Genomic DNA, 27132 nt, shown 5'->3' on the forward strand with positions numbered 1-27132 from the left:
TCCCCCACTTGAAGCTTTCCTCCCACCTGTCACCCTCGAACCAGTCTCCATAGCTGCCAAGTTTTCCCTTTTCTCGCGAGGAAGCCTATTCAGCATAAGGGAAAATCCCTTTAAAAAAGGGATAACTTGGCAACTATGCCAGTCTCCCTCTTCCTCCTCCTCTCGGTGCACTCAAGGGACAACAACCTATCCTTCCTGCCTTAGATAAGGGTTTTTGTCCTTTTAATGAGTATCCCCACCAGATGAGCAATAGATACCTCTGCTGGAAAGATCACACAGACAATGGTACGGATGGAACTTTAAATTTAACATTTAATGTCAGGGCAGTCTCGAGCAGGTTGGCCGCCCTGGCGCTGAGGGGCGGAGATCGCTCCGGCGCCCCTGCCCTCGCAGGGCGCAGCATGGTTTCCGTGCGGCTTTGCCGCCCGACGCCCTGCCTACCGGCCCGGCGCACCGCACCACCAGGGGTCTACCTAGAGCCGGCCCTGTTTAATGTCTTATGAACTTAACGGTTGCATTCAAGGTTCATGTGTACAAGCATGCGGTTTCAATGGAATTGTTCTTGTTAAACATATAACTTCAAACCTCACCAATTCCTCACCTAACACTACTCTATAAACCTATTTTATCATCACCCAAGCTCACACTCCCCTGCTTCATCTCCCTCTCTCTCCCAACTGTCATAACCGCTCTTTTCTCCTCATAGAATGTTCATAACCCCGCCCCCACAAGCATGTGATGTAATTCAGGGTAAGAGATGCATTAACCCTTATACATCCAGGCTGTGACCAAATATATCATCCGAGGGTTATTTCATTACAACGACGTTGGGAGTTGTTATGGGACAGGAAGTTGTTATGAGACAGGAAGTGAAGCAAATTATCTGCCCCAAAACCTTTTCAGGTATGAACAGGAGTGAAAGCAGGATTGTGTATAATCAGCTTGATACCATCATGAGCACAAATCATCGTGTAAATCAACACAAATCAACAGTAAAAACAGACATCTGGAGGGACCAATGGAGATAGAGAGAGGGAGAGAATGAACAAAGTGATAAAATACACAGTGTTGATGTGGGTCAGAATGATGATGATGATGATGATGATGATGATGCTGGGCTTCATAAAATTCAAAATTTTAACAGCCAGCTTTTCAAGACAGTGAAAAACTACTAGTACTTTAACTGTTGAATGCCACAAGGGCATTCATACCACAATGTACCACACATATCTGTAAAGAAGAGAATGAGGTAGTAAATCTCAGTGTGGTCACAAGGGCTCACTGATTAAGAGCAATAAAACATGTGCTGAACTATATAAGACTTAAAACCCCAAATACCAGAAAGTACATTTTATTTCATTTTTTAGTTTGGAATGGCAGTTGAAAAAGCATTGTAACTGAGAAATGGCAGCAACAGGAATAAGAGTGTGTATTATTTTATCATAATGGATTATATTATATTCATCTCCTTACCTGGCAATATTTTGTTTTTTGTGTGGTGACTAATAACATTCTCTCCTGCTGCAATTTCTCTAACTCTTCGTGATGTTAGGAAAAGCCAAGAGATAATTAATAACCGCCCCATGATGATAAGAGGATGGCTCGTAAGGAAATGAAAATGAATGACTAATGCGGTTCAGATATTGCAAAATAGGGGGTAAGATGCGGGAAAGGGGTTGCAGTCATAGCATACCATATGGGTGAAAGTGTTTGGCATGTCCTGAAGAGTTACACTCGGTAGGTATATATCTTAGTTCCATATCTCTAACTCAGTTGTTCTGCAAAACAAATTTACAAATAAGATGCTGGAATATGCTAATCTCTGACACATCTTTATTTTAAGTGGTATGGTTTTTGATGTGGGTAGTGATTGATCAGGCAGGTAAAACCTATTGCACCTCAGCAGGTGTCGCGTGTCCCCTTTCACCACTTGAGGTAATACGGGAACTGCCGCTTTGCCCTGATGCTGCTGCTGCCACCCCTACCCGCCACCATGGCCTGTTCTGCCACTGCTGCACACCTTGCCACATCTGCATGGCAGCAGAGAAGCAGCGCTGCCCATGGCGCCAATATCATGCAAGATCACGCCAATTTGGGTGCAAGATCTCATCCAAAATTGTGTGAGAGTTTGCATGTGCCACAAGATCTCACATGATTTCGGGTAAAATCTCACCCAAAATGGACGCCATCTTGCCCCAAATCAGTGCTGATGGCAGCGGTGCACCCATAGGTGTGCCGCCTCGGAGGCTTCTGCCACCTGAGGAAGTGGCCTCATCCTGACTAATGGCTGGGCTATCTCTGTGCTCTAGCATACATTCACTATAACCTTTGTGGAGGGCAACGTTCTGTCACCCCATTTTTATTTATTTAAACTTTTCCAACTGTTAAAAACCATTTTCTATATGTATAAATGAGCCAAACACTGTTACTGTGAATTGTTGTTTTCAAGGGAGGGGAATCCTTTCTCACCACCAGCATTTTAACAAGTTTCTTCCCCCACCAATTAAATACTTTCATTCCACAATAAATGTTAGACACTGTGGGTTTGTGGACATTTCCTGGGTCGCAACAGGCAATCCCACTTAACGGAATAAGCAGTTAGAACTAAACAAATCATTTATTTAAAGGTCACTTTGATTTTTCTCTAAGTGGTACCACTTAGATGATTGGAGAGAACTTAATAGGAGGAATATGCAAAAATATCCTCGATTGTGTGGGAAGCTGTATGCAATTCTGTTTGTAGTGTACAGCAGAAGAGCAGTAGTTATTAGTGCCAGGAACATCAGCCTTGAAGCTGGATATGTGTGGGCGTTAAGGACATGCAGCAGTCATTGGAAAGTGGCAGCCTTTCTGTTTGGGCCCGCAGGCATTTAATTTTCCTCATTTTGTGATTCTGCCTCCCACAGATAGTCCACAGGAGTTCCAACAGGTGTGTCCACAAGAAGAAATGTGGCCTATAGGGAAAAGCTGCAGATAGTCAGCAGTAAATCATGCCACAAATTAGGCTTGCTCTGGACAATGTTTCCAGCCAGAATTATTGCAGCCCTGCTGTGAAGGTGATTGGCCCCCTCCTCTCAATCCCATCAAGAGCTACTATGAGTGCAGGTGATATCTCAGTTATTAAGAAGGTTAAAATACCATACATACGTATGTATTTCAATAGTCTCCTTTTTGTTCCAAAACATCCCTGCTGATTATCAAATCAAGATATTATTCTTATTCTTAAAGTCAGTTTCTTTTTCCTTTTTTCCCTGTAGTGTCAAACATGCATTGTTACTTCAGTCCCTGGGTCAGTTGAGTCATATCACAAAAGCTAATATATAGAGCATATATGACCCAAAGGCTGCCTATTCTGCAGCCCTCACTGGCTCCTGAAACTGTGCTATTCTTCCATTCTGTCACATATCCTTCCTTCCTCTTGTTCATTCCTTCCCTTTTTTCCTGTGGTGTTGTCAAACAACTGGAAAAGGGCAGTACTTTACTCAGTGAAAAAGTTTACCAAAATGGTTGTATCACTTTGGGAAAAGACATTATCTCCAACTGCCTGTGCACAAATTGCCACCTCTCTCTCTCTCTCTCTCTCTCTCTCTCTCTCTCTCTCTCTCTCTCTCTCTCTCTCTCTCTCTCACACACACACACACACACACACACACACCCTCAGAAAGGAATAACTTCCAGAAGAGTCGCTAGATTGGTCTCTTATACTTTTAAAAAACATAAATCCTTGGTGTACTAATTTTAGAGTAACTGCATCAAACCTAGTGGGACTTACTTCTGAATAGACTTGCATAGGGTTGGGGATTCATATCTGAGGCAGCCATGTTGAACATTGAATTAGAGTAGCCTTCATATTGAATTAGTTAACACAGAACAATTTTGTATATGGCACCTCCCCTATTGCCCACCAGAAAAAAAAAATTGTATGTGATCCCTGACAGATTATCCCTTGACAGAAAAGGGGAAAAAAAGTTTGCCTGCTGCTGATTAAGAGTTTCTCTGAGGAAAACCTAAGGAACCAGTAGTGGTCTCTTTTCAGTAGCCTCAAGTAGTGTCAGTGGGAATGCAAATATAATCTCACAAGAGTACTCTATCAAGAATAATTTTAAGAATAAACACTGCACAGGAGGAGCATTTAATCAAGTGATGCTCAAAACCCACAAATTAGCTCTGAAGAAGTGTGCATGAACACGAAAGCTCATACCAATGACAAACTTAGTTGGTCTCTAAGGTGCTACTGGAAGGCTTTTTTTCTTGTACTGACTACGGCAGACCCACACGGCTACCTACCTGAAATTAGATCCTTGTGAAGGAACACTGGAAAAGTCATGGTCTTTATACGGCTGAGGTGGAAAAGCTTTCGGCATGCAGTGTGTAACACTTGTCATTTTTAGTAAGCTAAGCATCTCAGACGGAAGCTCGAGAAGTGCCAAAGGAAGCCATCCAAAGCTCAAAAGAGAAAAAGAGAAAAAGCTCAATCCTCTCCTTCCTCCCAAAGTTATGATTAAAGAAAACATCCCCACCAGCAGAGCTCACTCATGTTCCAAGCTAGAGTGTTGGAGGGTGAAAGGAAGATCGCTGTGAAATCTTCTGAAAACACGAGCTGGTGGCTCCATTAGACTCCTTCAGCTGGGGGGCGCAAAGCCTTTGCTCCCCAGCTGAGCAGCCTGTGTCTTGCCACTGCACCCCCATTAGGAATGCAGCGCCACGCGACATGATACACAAGTGTCAAGATTATGTCTCGGCAGATGCAAAGTTGAGTTGCTTAGGCCAGTGAAAGCAGCTTTTTCAAATTATCTCCAGACATTTTTGCTAGGCTGCCTGCCTCACTCTAGATAAAAAGCAAACAGGGTAGAATAATTTATAGGTAGAGGCCAATTTGCTTGCAAAGACTCAAAGGGCTGCTCCCTCTCTCCCCCCTCCCCTTTTTTCAAAACAAGATGCATTTGTGCCACATGTGAAATGGATAATTTAGGTTAAAAAAAGAGGCATCCCTTGCAATTTACTTTGGCCCTATTACCACATAGACAGGACCACATTTTTTTTTAATCACATAGAAAAAACTCATAAAGGAATAAACAGAAACGGAATCTCTCCTTTTTATTGTCAGATCTTGTAGAATTATTTCCTTCTGCAACATTGACTTCTGTTGACACAGTGCAGAGGTATGTAGCCATGAGTTCATGGTACTAAAGGTACTTGTGGTTCCAACATTGTCAATGGAGGCGCAGGTGGCCTCCCTGGCTAGCATTGCCTGTTTCCAGTTCCAGCTGTGTCACAATCTGTAGCCCCTTTTGGACAGAAATGACTTGGCGGCTTTATTCTATGCTCTGGCAACTCCCAGAATGGTTTATTGCAATGAGGTGTACTGTACATGGGGCTGCCCTTGAAAAGGACTCTTACACTTTCACTGGTCCAAAACCCAGCAGCTGGCCTGCTGGCCAGGATTCCATTCAGGAGAGCTCATATATCCCCAAATTTGAAAGAACTGGACTCCTTTCCAGTTCATTACTGGGCTCAATTCAAGGTGCTCACATTGGTGTTTAATGCCCTTAATAGCTTAGGCTGAAAATAACCAGAATACCACCTCCTTCCCAGTTTGTGTGAAGACTGACAGATGAGACCTCTTGGGAGTTCTGCCACCCTCAGAAGTGTGGGGAATGATGGCTTGGGAGAGGGTTTTCTCTCTTTCAGCCCCTAAATTGTGAAAATCCCATCCCACAGATGTATGTCTTAACTGATTTCAATATTGCATTTTTTATATTTTTGCAACCCATCCCGTGAGCTTATTTTGAAGGGTGGCTAAGAAATCCAATAAAATAATTCTAAAAGATGTTTCTAATAATAATCATAAAGGGGTAAATACCATACTGGTCTTATTCCTTCCCAAATTTTCACCAATGTTTTACCTGTGTTCAAGTTGGATAGAGAGTGTGACTCTTTCAAAGCATGCTTTCCCTGTGTGCTCTGGATCCCATTCATGGTGTTCTGTTGCGCCAGAAGTAGTTTAGTCATGCTGGCCACATGACCCGGAAAGCTGCCTCTGGACAAATGCCAGCTCCCTTGGCCTGAAGCGAGATGAACACTGCACCCCATAGTCACCTTTGACTGGACTTAACCGTCCAGGGGTCTTTTACCTTTTTTACCTTACTCCCAGGGACGCTGGTGGCACTGTGGTCTAAACCACTGAGCCTAGGGCTTGCTGATCAGAAGTTTGGTGGTTCGAATCCCCGCGACGGGGATGGGGTGAGCTCCCGTTGCTCAGTCCCAGCTCCTGCCAACCTAGCAGTTTGAAAGCACGAAGTGCAAGTAGATAAGGTACCGCTCCAGTGGGAAGGTAAATGGCATTTCTGTGTGCTGCTCTGGTTCACCAGAAGCGGCTTAGTCGTGCTGGCCACATGACACTGTATGCGGCTCCCTCAGCCAGTAAAGCAAGTTGAGCGCTGCAACCCCAGAGTCTTCCGCAACTGGACCTAATGGTCAGGGGTCTCTTTACATTTACCTTTACCTTACTCCCAGGCACATGGGTATAGGGATGTAGCCTAAGTCTTGTCGAGGAGTCCTTTACACCTTTTTTTCTGTGTGAAGTGTTAACTGATCTCTGTATAGAGCTACAGCTGATGCTTCTGCAAAAATGTGCTCTTGTATGTTTATTTCTTATGAATTTGTTTTACATACAGTAAATACATACGGTACATATTTTTCACCCCAGAGCAGCTTACACAGATCATTGCAAACAAGATAGCTCCTGACTTCAGACATACAGCCTAAAAGACATGGCACAAAAGAAAAAAAGATTGGGGAGGGAGAAGGGGAAAACAAAAGCAAACTCAGGTACTAGTTCCAACTGATTATTATTTATTTATTTGTTTATTTAGTTCTCCCCCCTCCATTTTACCCTGCAATAAAAACCATTTAGGTCAGGGGTAGGCAACCTAAGACCCGTGGGCCGGATACGGCCCAATCGCCTTCTTAATGTGGCCCACGGACAGTCCAGGAATCGGCGTGTTTTTACATGAGTAGAATGTGTCCTTTTATTTAAAATGTGTCTCTGGGTTATTTGTAGGGCCTGCCTGGTATTTTAACAAGAATAGAATGTGTTCTTTTATTTAAAGTGCATCTCTGGGTTGTTTGTGGGGCATAGGAATTCGTTCACCCCTCCCCCCATATAGTCCGGCCCACCACATGGTCTGAGGGATGGTGGATTGGCCCACGGCTGAAAAAGGTTGCTGACCCCTGATTTAGGTAGCCACTGCTAGGTGACAGTTAAGGAAGATGCACAGACAGTAGTTCTCTCAGCAGAGACAATGGAATCACTTGGTTTCCTTTCTCTCCTTCTGTTCTGTAGCCTGATTTCTGGGCTTCTTGTAAATAGAAATTCTCCACGTATTTCTTTTTGCCTATTAGCACTGGTTGGTGGCAAGGCACACCTGACGGATCCGTATCTCTTGAGCTGGGAAATAATACCAGTTCTGTTTGTAACAGGTACTACATGCAGCACACTTTCTTGAGAAATGAGTTGTCATACTTGTCTCCTTAGCCCACACCATTAAAAAAAGTTTCAATTTTACAAGGTTTAAACTGAAACCACCTTGAGAAATGTGGCCTTGAGGGAAGGTGAATCAAGACACCAACTGCTCTGTTCCGTAGCAGTCTCCTCTTCGAGAGGGAGCACAGTTTAATATCAGTCCTGGAGCTGATCATCTGTTCCTTTCAGCCCAGTGGAGTGAAAATGGCATAGTGGTGACCATCTGGAGGGAGTTTATCTGGAATAGCAGCGCTCACAGTTTTCTATATTAGAGGAAGCCGAGGTCCACTCATTCACAGGTGAACACTTCATCATTACGGACTCAGGGTTGACACCAGAGAACTCTCTAAAGCGTCAAGCTCAAGCAGGACGCTGGAACACATTTGCTTAGCGGCACTGAGCAAATTACACCTGTGTTTCGCATGCTGCCCTGCTCTGCCATCTGCTTCTGAATGTAGTCAGAAGTATTTGCTTTATTTCGAAAATGAGGAGCCCGTTGCAGTCTGTGCTCAATGCCGTATCACTTGCAGTTTTGAAAATGAGATTGCATGAGCTAATTCAGTCCACATTCAAGGTCACTGCATAGGCCAAGTTGAGAAGTGGCCTGAGCCTTAACTTGTTGGTTTGTGCAAGTGTTGTGAAATAATAGTGTGTTCTGTGTGGTGTGTGCAAGTGTTGTGAAATAAAGTGACCCACTGGCAAAAATGACTATACCTTTAGGAACATCTTGTTTGACCCAGTCTTGATGCTTGACTTCTTTAGTTTGCACAGTACAAGTTTATGACACAATGTGTTGAATTAGGTGTCATTTGCAATGAAGGATGGGATATCAATTTAATAAAAGAAATAAATTTGTGGGGGGGGGGGTTAATGAAATACCAAATAAAGGTGATTGAGGTGTATAAAATTATTCATGGTGTGGAGAAATTCGATAGAGAAACTTTTTATCTCTCTCTCATAAAGCTAGAGCCTAGGGCTATCCACTGAAGATGAATGCTGGAAGATTCAGGTCAAAAGAAAGAACTTCTTAGTTAAACTATGGAATTGGTCTCACAAGAGGCAGCGATGGCCACCAAGTTGGGTGGCTTTAATGGAGTATTAGCTTTATCCTCCATGAATTTTGTCTATCACTGGCTTTTAGCCACAAGAAGTATATTCTAACTCCTCTGTGGGAGATAGATCTGCTTGTGGGCTTCTATAAGAATAGAATAAGCCACAAGATGGGCCACTGGCCCAATCCAGCAGATTATTCTTATGTTCTTATGGAACATCTATCAGTACTTTTTTTTGTCTTTCTATTTATAAAAGGAGCTGTACTTATTAGCAATGCACAATATTTTTCACTGACTTTGTACCATATTAAATGGTACAAAGAAATGCAGTAAAAAGAAAAGGCAGAGCCTGAAGTGGAATCTGGTCCACTAAAAACTGAATATTTTTTTAAAGAAGTTTTAAGTGGGGGAGCATTGTTAGGAGGTGGAGCCCAGGAACATGAGTCCTAGTTCTGTGCTCCTATGTCTTTTGGGCTACACTATATCTTGCACCTTATTGCCCTCTTTTATTTTATTTTTTAGATTGCTTACAAGGCAACTGGGTCCACTGCAAAGTGGATCTAATGTCTTAATCTGCCAGAGGCAATCTGTACATTTCTGTGAATTGGTGTCTCAAATCCTTTACATGGTAGAGATGCGCCCTTAGCAACCAGTCAAAATGGTGTGAGCAATTACTTGCTGAGGTAATAATTCATGCCCTGATTTGCTGTTCTGTTCTGAGGGAGTTTTCCCCTATATGTTTAGTGGTTAACTATTCCTACTATTCCTGCCAACCTAGCAGTTTGAAAGCACATCAAAGTGCAAGTAGATGAATAGATAAATAGCGGGAAGGTAAACGGCATTTCTGTGCGCTGCTCTGGTTCACCAGAAGCGGCTTAGTCATGCCGACCCCAGAGTCGGTTATGACTGGACCTAATGGTCAGGGGTCCCTTTACCTTTTTATTCCTACTATAGATGAGGCCTAAGTTAAGAAAGGCAGAAGCTCTCTGTTTATTTCTCTACATATTATATTATGTTTTTGTAGAGTTTATCTTGCAAAATATTATCCACTCATTTTCTCCCTGGACTCCATCAACGTTATTCAAATGACTCAGCTGACAATTGTCACTTATTCAATAGCATTTGATAAATAGCAGAGGCAAACATTTTGTTTTTGTTTTTTTATAATATTTTATTGGTTTTCATTATAACAAACATAACATTAAGAAATAAAAAAATAAAAATTTGAACAACTGTATCCTTTTGCATAATGTTTGTACATTCAATACAGTACCGAAATATGGAATTTCTCCAATCCCCCGACTTCCCTCTACCCCCTCCATGGTTCCAATATTTCATTGTTAAATCGTTCGTGTCCAAATCATATTTCCATCCATTCATATCTATTTTTATTGCAAGTGTTTTTTAAGAACCCAGCTGATGTTTTTACTTGTATACAATGCTTTGTCATATATGCAATAAAAGCTTCCCATTCATTTTTAAATTTGTTATCATCCTGATTTCTAAGTCTACCAGTTAGTTTGGCCATCTCTGCATATTCCATTAACTTAATTTGCCAATCTTTTTTGAGGGCATTTTTTTCCTCTTTCCAGCATTGGGCTATCAATATTCGTGGGCCACTATTGCAGATCTGGGGAAATAGGAGCAATAGATGACTTTGTTGTTTATCTCACCAAATACTGTAGCAATGCTGGAAACATGGGTTTTGAAGGAGTAACAAAAGGGGGGAAAGGAGACATTTGCAGCTGTATGAGAGCTCCCCCTACTGCTGGTCAGAAACAAACTCTTGTGGGCTCCTCTTGGATGGTGAATTCAAGGCATCAAGGTGGCTTTTCTTTCAAAATCTGAAGGTGCTGTAAATAGGTTTCAGTTAGCGGGTGTTGTGTTATGCACAAGTTTTCGGTAGTTTGCATCATTCCAGCAAATGTTTCTCAGTTTTGCATGGTTGAAGCTGAGCTGAAAATGAGAAGAATGAGACTGCAGAGCAAGCAAAGGGACAGCACCTGTGCTCTAACAGGAGAAATAACGGTTGGCTTCAATGCTCTTCCGGCAGTCCTCCTTTCTAGCATGTCTCAGACAGCATGCTACAATTCCCAGAATTCCCTGGAAAGAGTGGTCAATGGTTAAACCACTCTGGGAACGGATTCTGCTTCAAATGTATAGTGTAGATGGAGCCCATGGCTAACTCAGACCCATTCGTTTCAGTTTGCCTTCTCCAAGGAAAAGTTAGTTGAATACAACTCACTGTGGTTGAGAAACCAATGTGAGTATAATGAATGAATAATCAGTCTAATATGATTTTAATGAATGATTTGATTAACAATGCATCTGAGATCTTTAATAATGGGAACGTATGGGATTGAGAAATGAAAAAAAAACCCACCAGATTAATGCACCGCTATTAAATATGATGTACGGGATAGGCATATAAATCTAGATGCTCCCTACTGCAATGGTTGCTTGTGAAAAGACATTGGGATGTCCAGGATTTGAATCTTGGTTTCCCCAAAATCTATCCACTCTGGTACTTGAGAGCTGAATTCAGAGTCCCTGAGCTAGTCAGGTTTGAGACAAATAAGCTATGCCAGCAATGTAGCGTAATGCTCTAAAGCAGGTATTCAAAAATGCCTTATTTTGTTCCAGAATTATCCCTCATTATCGGACAGACAGACAGCTGAGCTTGGGAGCCCTTGTGTACAAGTGGCTGTCATGATTAAGATGGAAGAATTTAAGTGAAATTAATTATAGGAACCTCTTTTTTTGTCCTTTTGTTATGCAGTTCCGTACATAGTTTCCTCATGCAGTGTGTAGCCTATTTTCACTCTCCGAAGCTTTAATTAGAAAGCCTGGTTAAAAGCAAATTAATCTTACTGTGATGTCATACTCTCCTACATTTTCACTTGTCGGATACAGAACATAAGGAGAGATCTCATGTGCACTCAAACATCCAGCACATGTAGATCATCTTTGGAAAATCAGATAAACATGCAATGAGTTCTAAGTGGGGTTAAGCAGATGTGATCCCCACATATTTACAGAAGATCTGAAAAGTGATATGAAAAATGCTTGCTTTAAAATTACCTCCATCTACTTGCCCATCCAACCAAACAAGAGGTAGAAATGTGCAAAAAGACTGAGATTGTTTTAAGCTTTAAAGTTTTAGTGTTGGTTCATAAGTTTGTTCCAGTTTTATGATTCCATGGCTATTCTGAATCATAAGGGGGAAATACAATTAAAAGGTTTCTCAGTTACCAACAGGAGATAATATTAAAGGAAGCTTATGAAAGTGAAAGCTCCCCTCCCTTAACATTTTTTTTATAAAAAAAAATTACTTCCATTTTTTAACCACTTCCCATAAAATATCTTGATGTGGTTTGATATCAACAATAAAAACAATGCAAAACAATTCCATATTAAAATGTCCATATTTGCAAACAATTAAAACATCTCTCTGTGTGTAAATATCTCCACTTTAAAGGATTATTGAAAAAGGAAATTCTTCAGTAGGTGCCAAAAAGACAACAGAGGACCTGTCTGATATGTAATAAGGAGTTCCAGAGGAGAAAACCAACCATACTAACGGCTCGGTCCACATTTTAATGTATCTGCAGGAGAACCTATCCTGCAAAGTTAGCTATACATGGCATAAAACAAACCCTTTAAATACATTTTAAAAAGAATAAGACAGGAAAGTTTGTTCATTCTTGCAGCATACTTTTAGTAAAATAAGATTATATGATAGCAAAACAGTTTGAAATCGTGCAATAAAAGGAGCAGGAGTGGATTTAACTTGGACTCAAAGAATCTGACATAATAACAACTGCCTTTAGAAAAGGAACCCCAGTGCAGGGGAAACAGCTTTTGACCGGTAAAGGAAGAGAAAATGATTGCACCTTTTCATGACTATAATTACCTAGCTCTAAACTTCTATGTATGAGAGATTTAAGCAATTTGCAGCAAAAGAGCAGCATGGCAAAAACATTGTTGCCACAGTGGGCAGAAAAGTAAGCAAAGATACGATATAATTCTTCTTTGTTTGCTCACAGGCACCCTGGATATTTATTATTAAACTTAATGATGGGAGGGAGAGACTTCTCAGCCTTATTAATGTAATTACCGTAATCTATTATCAGCTTGTGAGAATGAGGAGGTATTTAGTCTGAAATCTGAGGTTGCTTCCAGATGACCTGTTTATTGAGCATTCGTCCGTTTGTTGGGGATGTTATACTGGCCACAATCACAGTGTATATTTAAAGCACTATGATGCCACTACAAATGGTCACAGCTTCTCACAAAGAATTATGGAAACTGTAGTTTATTATGGATGTTTAGAGTTATCAGGAGGCCCCTATTCCCCCCCCCCTCCCAGAGCTACAGTTCCCAAGTGGTTTAACAATCAGGCCCTCTCCACAGGGAACACTAGAAATGGCAATTCTGGGAGGGAACAGGCAGCTCCCAGCTCCCAGAATTTGTGGGGGGGGGACTATTATTTTCAAGTGCTTTCACAGTGCTTTCATTGTGTGAATGTACACGCAGTATCAGCTATTTACTGAACATTCATCTGATTTGTTTGTGGGGAGGTTCTATGACATTATGTCAAGCAATTGTTATCCCACAATTTCCTTGTGCACTTTATTGTCACTTTTCTTACCAGAAAGTCTGATTTCCATTTTCTTTTGGGTGGGGAAAGGGCAGAATTGTTCCACAAGAGCACCAAATCCATTTTAATAGTGAAACCTGAATTTGCCAATATGAGAGTGAGGATGTGTGCATACATGTGTATATTGAAAGCACATTTTCCACCCAAAAGAATCCTGGAACAATAGTTCACATCCCCACCCCCACCCCCACTGAGCAACATTTCCCAGGACCCTTAACAGAATTCTCTCTTTTTTGGGGGGGGTGCTTTAAATGTATGCTATGTAGGCAGCCTGAATCCCACCTGCAAAATGGGACGTTCCCAGAGAAAATAATATCCAAACCAAATTTTGGCATGCAAAGCCCACAAGAGTAAAAGCAACAGTGCACAAGGCCTCATTTCCCCAGCCCTGCTCCTTTTACTTTTACATGTGTTTGCACTGCATTCTGTACTGTGGAAGCCCAGGTTGGTTGGTTCTTCTAACACAAAGCAAGACATCCCCTTGTATGTGTTTACTGTCGGTCATTTAAAATGGAGCTAAGCAGTTTGCGGCTCAATTTTACAGGGTAAATCTAACTTTCTTCTCACATCTGCAAAGACGTGCTAGCAGCCAAGAACACTTTTATACAATACTCCCCCCCCCCACCTCCCTGCTCTTGATTACATAAAGATTGTGCTAATCACTTCGAAAAGCCAAAACACATTTTAAACAGTCTCAGGGGGATGACTATTTTCAAAGCTAATCCTTCTCTACAATTAAACAGTTATATGCTAAGCCTGTGAGAAATTAAAGGAAGCCTCGCTTTCCTTCCCTCTTCTGCACCTTGAGTCAATAGGAGAGTGATAGGTCAGTAGATAGGGAATCTGTGGCGCTCTGGATGTTGCTCAACTCCAACTCTCATTGGCTCATAGCTGCCAAGTCTCCCGTATTCCCTGGGAAACCCCCGTTTTTCCAGCCGTTTCCCGCTGGCAGCCCAGATTTTTTTTAAAAAAAAACCGTAAATCCCCCAGATTCTTACTGGACTGGGGAGGCTCTTTCTGTGCATGTCTGGAGTCTCTGGACATGTGCAGAAGCGATTTCTGGCACTGCGGCCATTTTGGAAATGGGCAGAGCATGCGTAGAAGCAACTTCCAGTGCTGCTCTGCCCAGTTCCAAAATGGCCGCAGCGTGGCTGCCGCGCCACAGCCGATCCCGGATTTTTCATTCTGGGAGTTGGTACCTATGCATTGGCTGCACCCAGGACAGTGGGATTCACAGTCTGTTATAAGACACTAAATGAATCAAAGCAATGCAAACAGAGCTTAGTTCCTAGGCATCAGGCAAGGCACATTTCAACATAAAAAACTAGACAGAAAACTCTTCCTGCTCTGCAGCCAGGGCCCTCATGCTGATGCTTCGGTGTGAAGAAGGGAAAGGATTCAGCAGAGCACATGGTTTGCATGCAAAAGGTCCCAGGTTCTCTCCCCAACATCCCCAGGTAGGGCTAGGAGGGAAACTCTGAAGAGCTACAGCCTGTCAGTGTAGACAGTACTGAATTAGAAGGACGGATGGTCTGACTTTGTATACAGCACCTTTTACGTTTCTACCACTATGCCGGTTATGGCATCAGGGGCTTTGTACCACCAGGGCTCCCAATCCCAAGAAGTGTTCTAAGTGCATTCAGTGAACATCATGCTCAGAATCCCCCCGGAAGATCAGAAATGAAGCCGGCAGGGGCTTGGCAGCATGTTAGAGGCAGCACTTTGCTCCCCCTCAACATGTTCTTTAAACATCTACCGGTAAATAGTGACTCCAGCCCTTTGGCCCATCAGCTTTCCTGCAAAACCATTACTCACATATATCAGGGGAAGCTCCAACACCCCCCCCCCCTATTTTTGATTAATGGTTTTAATGTAAGCTTCAAGAAGAGAACCCTGGTGAAGATTATGTGTGATGTAAATAAGTCAGTTTTTAGTTTTGATTCAAATGACTGAATGAATCAATTAAATCAGTACATGGAAGCAGCTTCCTTAAGCAGTGCCTTGTACATAGTTTACAATACATTGTGACACAGAAAAGCAATCAAGGCTTTGAAAGACTGGAAAAAGGATACAGTTGAATGATGATCCTGTCTCCACTATTAAATGGAACAAATTTATTTAAAATATACATCTGTACAATGTTTTGGCACACTGGAATAGATTTGCGTCTTAAGGTTTCACACAGAGTCAGAAGTACAGATCGGCTTTTGATCGATCCTGTAGGATTTGATGGGTTGTTTTGCTACATAACTTGAGTTGCAGCCCTAAACAAGAAGGCAAAGTTTGCTGCCTCCATTGCATCCTCATTATACTATTTGGCAGAGCTTTTCCTGGTAGTATGAGGCCTTTCACAGCCTGGCCCAAAGGAGGTAGCAGAAACAATAGCTCACTGTGACTTGTTTGCAAAGCATTTTGAAGATAACATTGCTTGCATCCGGCACAACCTTCATCCTGCTGTTACAGCATATGAATCTCAAGGGGTGTCTAGAGCACTGTCTAGTCCTGTTGAGTTGGTTGAGTTTCAATTAGTAAAGCTGGAGATCGTGGAAAAGGTGCTTGGATCAGTCAGGGTGACTGCTTGCTCTCTGGACCTTTGCGCTTCTTGGTTGATAAAAACTAGCAGGCAGGGGACAACTGGCTGGGCCAGGGAGGTGGTTAATGACTCCTTGTGAGAGGGGGTTGTCCCTGTCTGCTTGAAGGAGGAAGTGGTAAGACCACTCCTTAAGAAGCTTTCCTTGGATTGTATAGCTTCCAATCGCCCCTTCTTGGGCAAGGTTCTTGAACGGATGGTTGCAGACCAGGTTTTATAGATCCATTTCAATTGAGATTTAGGCACAGTTTGGGCACAGAAACTGCTCTAGTCACTCTGTATGGTGACCTCTGTCTGGAGAGAGACAAGGAAATGCGTCCCTGTTAATTCTACTTGACCTTTCAGCGGCTTTTGACTATGGCATATTTCTGAAGCAGCTGTCCAAGTTGGGGGGGGGTGGTGGTGGCACGGCTTCCAATCCTACTTGGATGGTCATTTCCAGAGGGTGATGCTTGGGAAGTGCTAATCAGCTTTGTGGAGCCTTCATTGTGGGATTCCTCAGGATTCGTCTTTATCTCCCACGCTGTTCAACATCTACATGAAACCACTGAGTGGGGTCATCCAGAGTTTTGGAGTACACTGGCAGCAATATGCTGATGACACACAGCTCTACTTCTCCTTTACATCTGCAGGTGTGGCAGTGGATGTGTTGGACTGTTGCATAGACTGGATTAGAGCCAATTAACTGAAGCTCAATCCAGAAAAGCCTGACACATTGTAAGTGGATGTAAGTCCATTGTAGACTGGATGTATGGGAGGTAGCCGGCTCTACACTTCCTCGGAACGTAGCTTGGGGATACTTCTGTTGTCTATGCTCTAGCATAGATTACTGCAATGTGTTATACGTGGGGCTGCCTCTGATGACGGTTCAGAAACTTCAGCGGGTACAGAATTTGGCAGCCAGGTTGCTCACTGGGACAAGACAATTTGAGCATATAACACCGATCCTGGCCTGACTGCACTGCCAGTTATTTTCCTGGCTTGTAGCACTGGGAGTAAATCCCTTTGGATCCGGCGTAGCTTATTTCTGAGCTGATGTGCAAAGGATTGCTACTGCGGGTTAAAGGTAAAGGTTAAAGGGACCCCTGACCATTAGGTCCAGTAGTGACCGACTCTGGGGTTGCGGTGCTCATCTTGCATGTGGCCAGCATGACAAAGCCACTTCTGGCGAACCAGAGCTGTAGCGGTACCTATTGATCTACTTGCACTTTGATGTGCTTTCAAACTGCTAGATTGGCAGGAGCTGGGACCGAGCAATGGGAGCTCATCCCGTCGTGGGGATTCGAACCGCCGATCTTCTGATCAGCAAGCCCAGTGGTTTAACCCACAGCACCACCCGCGTCCCATGACTGCGGGTTAAGTCATGGTAAAAAAAAAGCCCTCAGGTATCATTACTTTCAAGCTACTTTTCTCCCAGCACTCTCTCCCCCCCCCCACACACACAACCCGTGTTGAATAACTGCATCTCTCTGCTGCTAGCGGCTTGCTTTATAAACATAGTGGGCGATACAGCTTCTGCCCTGAGGAATGTACAGTTCACAAAGGTAATTGCAGAGGGAAACAAAGCAGCATCGATCAGGCTGACAGTGGACACATGCACATTGAAGCCATATGCGCTGGTTATTGGTTCCATTTCCACTCCACACACTTCGTCCTGCATTCACCCCTCCTCTTCCCGTCCTCATTCATCACGTTTGTCTTCTCTGCCTCATGCCTGTGGCTTTGGCCTGTTCCCTTTCTAATTCTAAATTCCATTAGTAATGAGGCAGAAAGGCAGGTGTAATTAAACTTGTGTCAAGAGGGATATGAACAAGGAGAATGCAATATTCTGCTGAACAGGCTTTATAGGGTAGTTTCCTATTAATGTACTAAAATGTGGGTGAAGCTAACCCAGACTTTAGCTAGAGACATAATATTTCTTGAAAAGCTTTGTTGTTCGGGAGAAACCTTTTTTGGGGGGGAGAATGAAATATGTGAAATACTGGATTTCTACTCAGACTTACTTTGCTACTTTAAGAATGTGGAATGTACTGTGTATGACATAGCACATAAAACTGCATTTTTGGGGGGGGTATATTTGGATCCATTTAAAAGTATAAATGCCTTTGAACCATAGAGATCCAAAATAGATATATATTAGTCTCTGCCTGTCAGGAAAAATAGAAGTGTCAAATTTGTGAGAGAAAGGATAGCCATAGAATGAAGCAAAAACAAATATCAGAGACTGAAAGGAGAAAAGTGACATTCATAGGACAGGCAACAATCCATAAGGAATAACCATAACCATAAGAATGGGGAAGGGGAATCATGTTCATGGGGGGGGGGGGTATAATGCACAATTGTTAATAATGAGGAAGTTGGAGCATTTTTCCATCTAGAGAAAATGGAAAATCAAGAGAAATAAGGTCCTGGTAGACAGAAAGACTTGGATAAGGAGTGTATGTTAGAAGAGCAGCAAGCAATAAGTGCTTCAAAGTACATTGTATGAGCTTCAGTAACAATAAAAGTATAGAAACCCTGTGACGGGGGAGGGATAGGAGTACACAGGAGAAACAATAAATTAGAAAGTAAATAGAAAATGCTAAAATAAATAATGGAAGAAGTGTAGAAAATGGGAGAAATGGAGGCATTATAACAGTTTGGAAAGGGGAATATATGAAAATGAATGACAGCCATCCATATGCTCCATGAAATGAGCACCAAGCAAAGTTACAAAGTTAATAGAATAAACTCAGTGAGAGGAGGAATTGTATAAGTAACTGGAAGAAAACCAGAGGCATTTAAAAAGCATTAAAGTGTTTTGACATTTCACCCTGAAAAAGGAGTAACAATAGAGGAAAGACATCAATAAGAAAAAGAACAGTATTCGTTTCAAGCTAGGTCACCAGGTATTTGAAAACAGTTCAGAGCAGAGTAGCATATATAGTGTAGAAAAGGGGGGGGGAAACGAAGAGGGAGAATCACAAGCGTTGAAAAATATGGTGAAAAGTATTATAAAGTATTTAAAACACTATAGATGGTGGAAGCATTTCAAGTGAGAGGGTTAAAGTTGTGCAAGAGAAACTAGTTGAATGGGGTGGGGGATTTTAAATGGGACCCAGTCCACTTTTAACCTGGGCTAAATTCCTAATAGAGCTTTCCTCGTATTTCATCTGCTGCTTTCCACCACCCTCTTAGTTTCTTTTCATGCCCATTCCTTAACAGACTACTGATTTGATTTGATTTTGCATAGAGAAAATAATATCAGAAAGATCCAAAACTTCTTATTCTTTGACCATGAAGTTCACGGGCTTCAGAAAACAGGTGTGCATGAATTGAAAGGGTGGTAATAATAATAATAATAATAATAATAATAATAATAATAATAATAATTTATACCCCGCCCATCTGGGTGGCTCCCAATAGAATATTAAAAACATGATAAAACATGTTTAGACAGCGAGGTTTTACCCTGATTTACTCGGTGCCTGTTTGTATTATTAGCTGGACTTGACTCCTAGCTTTCTTAAAGTAGCATGTGCCTCTCTGAGGGGATTCTCATTTTATTTGGAATGATTGAACGGAAGGAAAATGGATAGACCAGTGTGATGTGGGTAGATTATCAGTCTGGGAAACCTGAGCTCATGGCCCCATTCTGAAAGGAAGCTCACAAGGTGACCTTGGGCCCATCGCTATCTCTTAACATAACCAACCTCACATGGCTTTTGAGGGAGTAAAATGAGGCTGTGAGGTAACTATGTATGCCGCTCCGTGATCCTTGGAGGGAGGGTGGGGTGAAAATGAACATAGTTTAATTGGGTTTGCTTTTTTAAGGGAGAAGGCAATTGGGAGATGTGTTGTTGCACGCACAAATGTAAGGTTGTGGTGATCCAGCAGGAGCATTGCTGCAAAAGTGGGGTTTACGAGGCTGTAATCTGAAGACTCTGAAAACCTTCCTTTAGTTTATTTATTTGTGTGTGTTTTTAGAGAGGGGGGGTCATGATGACCAGTCTGGTTGGTATGATTTAGAAGGGAGCCCAGGCACTTTAAAGAATGATAAACTGTCACAGAAGATGTGCGTTAGAATGTAATCCTGTTAAAAATGCCTCTGCAGTATCACAGCATCTTACATAATTGAAAAGGAACTGGTCCTCTATGACAGAGGCGGCTTGTAAGAGATCAAAGCCTCGAACAGTGCATTAGGCAATCTGTCCATTTCCACAGGAGCACAGGGCACACCAGTGAGGCAAAAACTGAATGTTCTGCCTTAACCAGGTGTGAGGCTATGCTTTGGATTGTGCTGTGAAAAACAAAATAGAGTAGATATTTTAAAGGATCAGTTTATTTAGCTAGCTAATGTCGGCATCTCCCCCCTCCATGCGCGTGCGCGCGCACACACACATTTGATACAGTTTGGGTAAAATCCTGGCAGCTGTTAATTACCTACAATTCAATTAACAGTGGGAGCTTAATGTGTGCCATACTTCTCTCTGTATTTTAACTCTATTAAATAAGTTACTGTAAGATCAACTAATGCCATCAGTTCAAACAAATGTATTGAAATGTAAGTAATGGAAGCCTTGCCCCCTTATTAGAAAATACAAATTAATCATCAAGCGTGAGATCTTTCATAACCAGCATTATCCCAGCATGCTTTAAGGAACTAAATATTTCAGCTTTAAATTTAAATAATGAATAATGCCAGAGGGAGAAAGCAAAATTAGGACTGCTTTGAACATTAGTGTCTGAACTACATGGCAAAACCTTTCCAAAAGGAACAGAACACTCTCTCACTTATCATCCCCAGCATCAGGTCATCAAAGATACTAGAGGTAGTATTGTCATTGTAACTACTAGCTGTTGATAGTTTTGTCCTCCATGAATTGGTCTGAACCACTTGTAAAGCCAGTCAAGTTGGCGGCCATCCCTACATCCCTACATAATGTGGAAAGAAGTTCCACAGTTACATTGTTCTATGGGAACAATATTCTCAGAGCTGGTGCTACCATTAGGCAAAGTAAGGAAGCTGCCTCAGGGAGCAGTTGCCAGGGATCAGCAGGGGCAGCCCCGACCATTTCTCTTTGCGTGATATCAGAGCTGTGTGTGCTACAGAGCCTGTCACGGTAGGTAGGTAGGTAGGTAGGTAGGTAGGTAGGTAGGTAGGTAGGTGCACTGTACGTATTGCATAACATTTATACAATGCTTGATTGTACAAAACTTTAAAGCAGTTTACATTAAAATAAAGAAAAATTCACAACCATACTTTAAAACATTCATGCACCCTCTAAATTAGCCTGCTGCTCTCCAGGTCAGTGGAGGATGCTATCCTATTGCTAGTATTAAAGTAAGATCCAATCGGCTTCTTGCATGCAGAATGGGGAGGTGCCATCTTGTCCTCTGCTTCAGGTGGCAAATAGTCTTGAGCCAGCCTTGCATGTGTGATGTGAAGAATTACTTTGCTCACTGGAAAAGCTTTGTACACAGAAGGTTCCATCCTCCGCTCCATCCTTTTCAGGCAGGACTGAGAGAAGACTCTCAGTCAGAAACCCTGTCAGAAACCCTGGAGAACCAGTGCCAGTCAGTGTTAACAATACTGCGCTAGATGGACCATTATTCTGACCTGCTATAGAACTGTTTGCTATGTATTGGATGGGGCGGTTGGGGGATGTTTGTCCTGAATCTCCCAAACATTCAACCTCATTAGATGACTCCACTTTCTGGCGTTTTGAGAGGAGAAGAAAAACACCACTCCATTTTCTCCACACAATGCATGGCTTTATTATGCACCTTGGTTGTATAGGGGTAGCAAGCAGTACCTAACTCTGAGATGTGCCACAGTCACTGCTGCCCCCAAAATCCTACCAGGAACTCTGTGCAGCCTAAAACTCTAACCTGAGCTTGTTGCCCCCTGCTAGGTTATTAGCCTGGGAACCAATTATCCTTCTTGCTTCCCCAGATGATTTTTCCACTTGGCTTTAGAAGCCGGAGGAGAGGGAGAGAAGCCGCCTTGATTATTTATGTTACCATTTCACAAAGTTAATGAATTTCTGTGCACAGGATGTTTGTCAGTTAACAATGCCACATTATTTATTTTCCCTTCTCTCCCTTTCTTAACAGATTTCTCAAATCCAGCCTCAAGCTAAAATGAACGCCTTGCCGACTGAAGGAAGCTGAGGACCCTGTCACCGCAGTGAACAGAAGTACTAATCCAGCCGTCCTGTCCGTCTCTGGTTGACGTTTGGCACCTTGCTCTGGGTTACCTGTACGGGACGCAGTTACCTTGGCATTCAGCATACATGGAGAGAGGCAACAACATGTGTAAGCCTGGCTAGCAGGACAGCGACTTTCCAAGTGAAAGGCCATCCAATTCTAAACGGATTATTTTGCATTTGGCCTCTGGGACGTTACCTCTTACCTGCATAGAAACGCAGCATCTCTTTCCATTTTTTTTTACTTCTTTTTGCTAGCATTTCCCCCCCCTTTTTCCAGTATTTTGTTTCTTCATTTAGAAATGGGCCCGTGGACTAGAATGTGGCCCGTGGACAGGGTTGTTTTCTTTAAATCATGGCTTGTCTTTTCTCTGGGCCTCTCCATGCAGTTCTCCAAAGCTCTGGCCTGTCCAAGTGTGTGCCGCTGTGACCGGAACTTTGTCTATTGTAATGAGCGAAGTTTGACCTCAGTGCCTCTTGGGATACCGGAGGGTGTAACTGTACTCTACCTCCACAATAACCAAATTAACAATGCTGGATTTCCTGCAGAGTTGCACAATGTCCAGTCTGTGCACACAGTCTACCTGTATGGCAACCAGCTGGATGAATTCCCCATGAATTTGCCCAAGAATGTCAGGGTTCTCCACCTGCAGGAAAACAACATCCAGACCATTTCTCGGGCTGCTCTAGCACAGCTCTTGAAACTGGAAGAGCTGCACCTGGATGACAATTCCATCTCTACCGTAGGGGTTGAGGATGGGGCATTCCGGGAAGCTGTTAGCCTCAAGCTTCTATTCTTGTCCAAGAACCACTTAAGCAGTGTGCCTGTTGGCCTTCCGGTGGACTTACAAGAACTACGAGTCGACGAAAACCGCATTGCCATCATATCAGACATGGCCTTCCAGAATCTCACAAGCTTGGAACGTCTCATAGTAGATGGCAACCTCCTTAACAATAAAGGCATTGCAGATGGCACCTTCAGCCACCTATCCAAACTCAAGGAATTCTCTATAGTACGGAATTCACTAACATACCCTCCCCCTGAACTCCCAGGTACAAACCTGCTTAGGCTTTCTCTACAGGACAACCAGATTTCACACATACCACTTTCAGCCTTTTCAAACCTCCACCAGCTAGAGAGACTCGATATTTCCAACAATCAGCTCCGGATGCTGTCCAGAGGTGTCTTTGACAACCTTCGCAACTTGAAACAACTCACAGCAAGGAATAATCCCTGGCTATGTGATTGTAGTATTAAGTGGGTCACCGAATGGCTCAAGTTAATCCCTTCCTCTATCAACGTGCGAGGGTTCATGTGTCAGGGACCGGAGCACGTCCGAGGCATGGCGGTCAGGGAACTCAACATGAATATGTTGTCATGCCCCACAACCACCCCTGATCTGACGCAGGTTACCCAAGCTCCCTCTACATCCCTGCCAACCACAGTAACCCCTTCATCACCGGTCTTTACACCAAGTAACAAACACACTCCTCTTCCCCACACTGTAGCCACACTCCCCACTGTGCCTGAGAGGGACGAAGAAGAAAAAGTGACCCCTCCCATTACTGAACAGTTCCAACTTTTCATCCACATTGTGAATGACACTTGCATCCAAGTCAGCTGGCATTCCCTTTTCAACGTGATGGCCTACAAACTGACCTGGGTTAAAATGGGCCACAGTCTGGAAGGCGGCATCATTCAGGAACGGATAGTTAGTGACAAGAGGCTGAACATTAGCTTGGCGAGCCTAGAGCCCAAATCCACGTATCGGATTTGCTTGGTCCCCTTGGATGATTTTAATAATTACCGAGTTGGCGAGGACACCGTCTGCTCTGAAGGCACTACCAAGGCTTCCCTGCTGAGCAATGGAAGCAACACGGCTTCCAGCCACGAACAGACCACTTCTCATAACATTGGGTCCCCGTTTCTCTTGGCAGGCTTGATCGGGGGGGCCGTGGTGTTTGTACTGGTGGTCCTGCTCAGCATCTTCTGCTGGCACATGCACAAAAAGGGACGCTACACCTCTCAGAAATGGAAATATAACCGGGGCCGGCGGAAAGACGACTACTGCGAAGCAGGGACCAAGAAGGACAACTCCATCCTGGAGATGACGGAAACCAGCTTTCAGATTGTCTCCTTAAATAATGATCAGCTCCTTAAAGGAGATTTCAGACTGCAGCCCATTTATACCCCAAATGGGGGCATTAACTACACAGACTGCCACATCCCCAACAACATGCGCTATTGCAACAGCAGTGTCTCAGACCTGGAGCACTGCCACACGTGATAGTTGAGGGGGTTGTGTGGCGAGACACCTGATGCTGAGAGCAGAAACTCAGAGGGAGGAAAACAAAACAAACCGACTCACACAAAACAAACAAAACAAAACAAAAATTACATTTGATAAATGTTACACAGATGCATTTGTGCATTTGAATAATCTGTAATTTATATGGTGTACTATATAATGGGATTTAAAAAAAGTGCTATCTTTTCTATTTCAAGTTAATTGCAAACAGTTTTGTAACTCTTTGCTTTTTAAAATCTTAAAAGAAAAATATATTGCTGAAGTACTGTACAGGGTTGTACAATAAGAACCCAATGCCATGGCAAAGGAAAGAACACCTCATTCTTCAAACATTAACCACTTTGCTTTCTTGGAGCTGTTTGGGGGATAGCAGCTCGTACATTTTCCAGTAGTTTTAGGAGATAAGTTTGTATTAAATGAGGAATCATGTGGAATGTCTAAGGTAGAGCAAATGACAGGAGAAATACAAATTAACCTCCTCTTTTGGTTCATAAAATCAGAGTAACTCATGTTAAACTTAGTTCATCACTACTACCTGCCTCTGTACTTTAACCCCCCCCCCAAAAAAAAGCCAGAAAAGAAATTAGGGCCTTTTTGGTATCAAACACTATGAATCTCCACTATTGTTTATGTTGATAGCTTTTCTTCCCCCACAGGATGTTCTTAATGCATCTGTCCCTCCTCACAAAAGCTGATGTGAAAATATTCAAGGCAAAATCTTTGTTTTTGAGTTCTCATAAAAACCAGGACATTTTTTTTTAAAAAAAAGAAAATCCTGACCAGTCTTGTCAGAACTTTTAGTCTACATTCAGATTTTTATATTCTTATTCCACCACCACCACCCCAAAAAAGCACATTTATTTAGTTCTGGCCAAGACCAGAACTAAAGTTGGCCTTGAATTTATTGAAGAGTATTCATTCCAGCAATCCAAACAGATGTGGTTAATTGGCCAGAGCAGCAAGCAATGCCGATTCTTGTCACTAGAAGTATAATCCAAAACGCTCTTAACAAAATAGAGGAATTCATGTTGATATTTTTCAGCTTCACATCTATCCCTGGCTAACTCAGACTGAAATCTGATATACATGTACAGTACCTGGGAGTAAGGCCCATTGACCTCAACGGGGCTTAATTCTGGGCAGACATGGTTCGGATTGTGCTCTAAAAGACCAAACTTTTTTTTTTTTTACTTCACTCACTGAAGTTAGCCTGCTCCGTGAGGAGGAAAGTGAATCCTGTGAGGCATTTAAAGCATATAAACACTTCAGTGTGGAGTGTTCCAAAGTTCTCCAGAGAGATAAAATCATCAGGCCTAAGTTCAGTTTTAGCCGGGCAGAAGATAATGTGTCAAGAAAAAGATTCAGTTAAATATGTTTTAAAGGATTTGTGAGGCGCATGTCACCTTAGATGCATTCCACATCCTTTGACAATCCCACTTTGGTAGAACGTGTTTGGTCCTTGAGGCTACAGCAGTACTCCCAGTTTTGTCTGATTTCCACCAATATTATTTTGAGAATGTTGTACCTCTGCAAATGACATCCTGGGAATGTATGCTGTACAGTCCCTATTAAAATGAAAAAGAAAGTGACCCAATCACTCCTCCCTTTAAAGCTTGAACACACCCACATAATCCCAAAATACGTGAGATCAGAGCACAAAAAAAATCATAAAAACAAATTCTATTCATAGCTGCCAAGTTTTCCCTTTTCTCGCGAGGAAGCCTATTCAGCATAAGGGAAAATCCCTTTAAAAAAGGGATAACTTGGCAGCTATGATTCTATTACTTGCTTTCCTTGACTTATATTGATTGGGGAGGTAGAGCTTTTATCAAAACCTTCTCCTGACATCAGAAAGACCAGACACAAGTTGTCCTCTCAATTAAAATACATTTTAATTGAAAAGTTAACCACAATTACTTTTGAGAAACTGGAATTACTTAAGGGGTTGAGCTGAGGGGGGGAGTTAGTACTTGCTCTACTCAGTCTCTTGTTCATCACAAAACTGAATTCTGCACACAGCTTCTTCAGTTCCTTGACAATCTTCACCCGCCACTCCAAGGAGATTGATCAGCACTTTGGCGTACGAAGGCAGAGTACAATCACTTCCTGAGGAATTTTGTCCTTTCCCACCCAACACCTTTTATAACCACATTTTGGATTTCCATTCTATATTCTGTATATTTGCTATTTTCTCCAGCTATAACAGGTATTTTAGGCAACCTGTGTGGCTACTGTAATAGTGAAGTCACTGAACCTTTGCTAAATAAAAGGCTGCCGTATGGTTTGAAATGGTGTAATTTTAGCTAGAAACCTTTATGCAAAGCGTTTTCTTTTTCTTTTGGCTATATAAGCTGTTTGGCTGTTGACAAAAGGAAATTCTTTTTAAACATAAATAGCGGTATGACTCTCCAAAGTGAAAAAGTAACTTATGTGTGTGTGTGCATAAGGAATCATAGAACTCTAGAGTTTGAAGGTACCCCAAGGGTCATCTAGTCCAACCCCCTGCAATGCAGGAATCTCAGCTAAGGCATCCATGATAGATGGCCACCCAACCTCTGTTTTAAAACCTCCAAGGAAGAAGAGTCCAGTACCTTCCAAAGCTTTTACTGTCAGGAAGTTCCTCCTGATGCTTAGTCAACTGGTGCTTGTTGCAAACATGCTCAACAGGGGTTACATTTAATCTACCCCGATTTAATATATAGATTTCATTTCAGCAGAGAGATGAATGAGAACTGGTTGGCACTAAAGGTGTCACAGCGCTACTGGCTGAATAGTCTAGGAACCAGTTTTCTTTTTCTTTTTTAAGGC

General features: G+C 42.5%; 1 protein-coding gene across 5 annotated transcripts in view; it reads left to right on the forward strand.

The window, feature by feature from the left end:
• FLRT2 (fibronectin leucine rich transmembrane protein 2) overlaps positions 1-26613 on the forward strand; it is a 95265-nt gene extending 68652 nt beyond the window's left edge. For all 5 annotated transcript variants that reach the window (XM_035107735.3, XM_035107727.3, XM_035107710.3 and 2 more), the window contains one exon: positions 21924-26613. In XM_035107735.3, coding sequence (XP_034963626.3) covers positions 22318-24303 — 1986 coding nt within the window. In that variant the 5' untranslated portion in view covers positions 21924-22317 and the 3' untranslated portion in view covers positions 24304-26613. The remainder of the gene's footprint in view (positions 1-21923) is intronic.
• The last annotated feature ends 519 nt before the right edge of the window (positions 26614-27132 follow it).

Source organism: Zootoca vivipara, chromosome 1 (genome assembly GCF_965207765.1).
Source record: "Zootoca vivipara chromosome 1, rZooViv2.hap1.1, whole genome shotgun sequence".
NCBI lineage: Eukaryota > Metazoa > Chordata > Lepidosauria > Squamata > Lacertidae > Zootoca > Zootoca vivipara.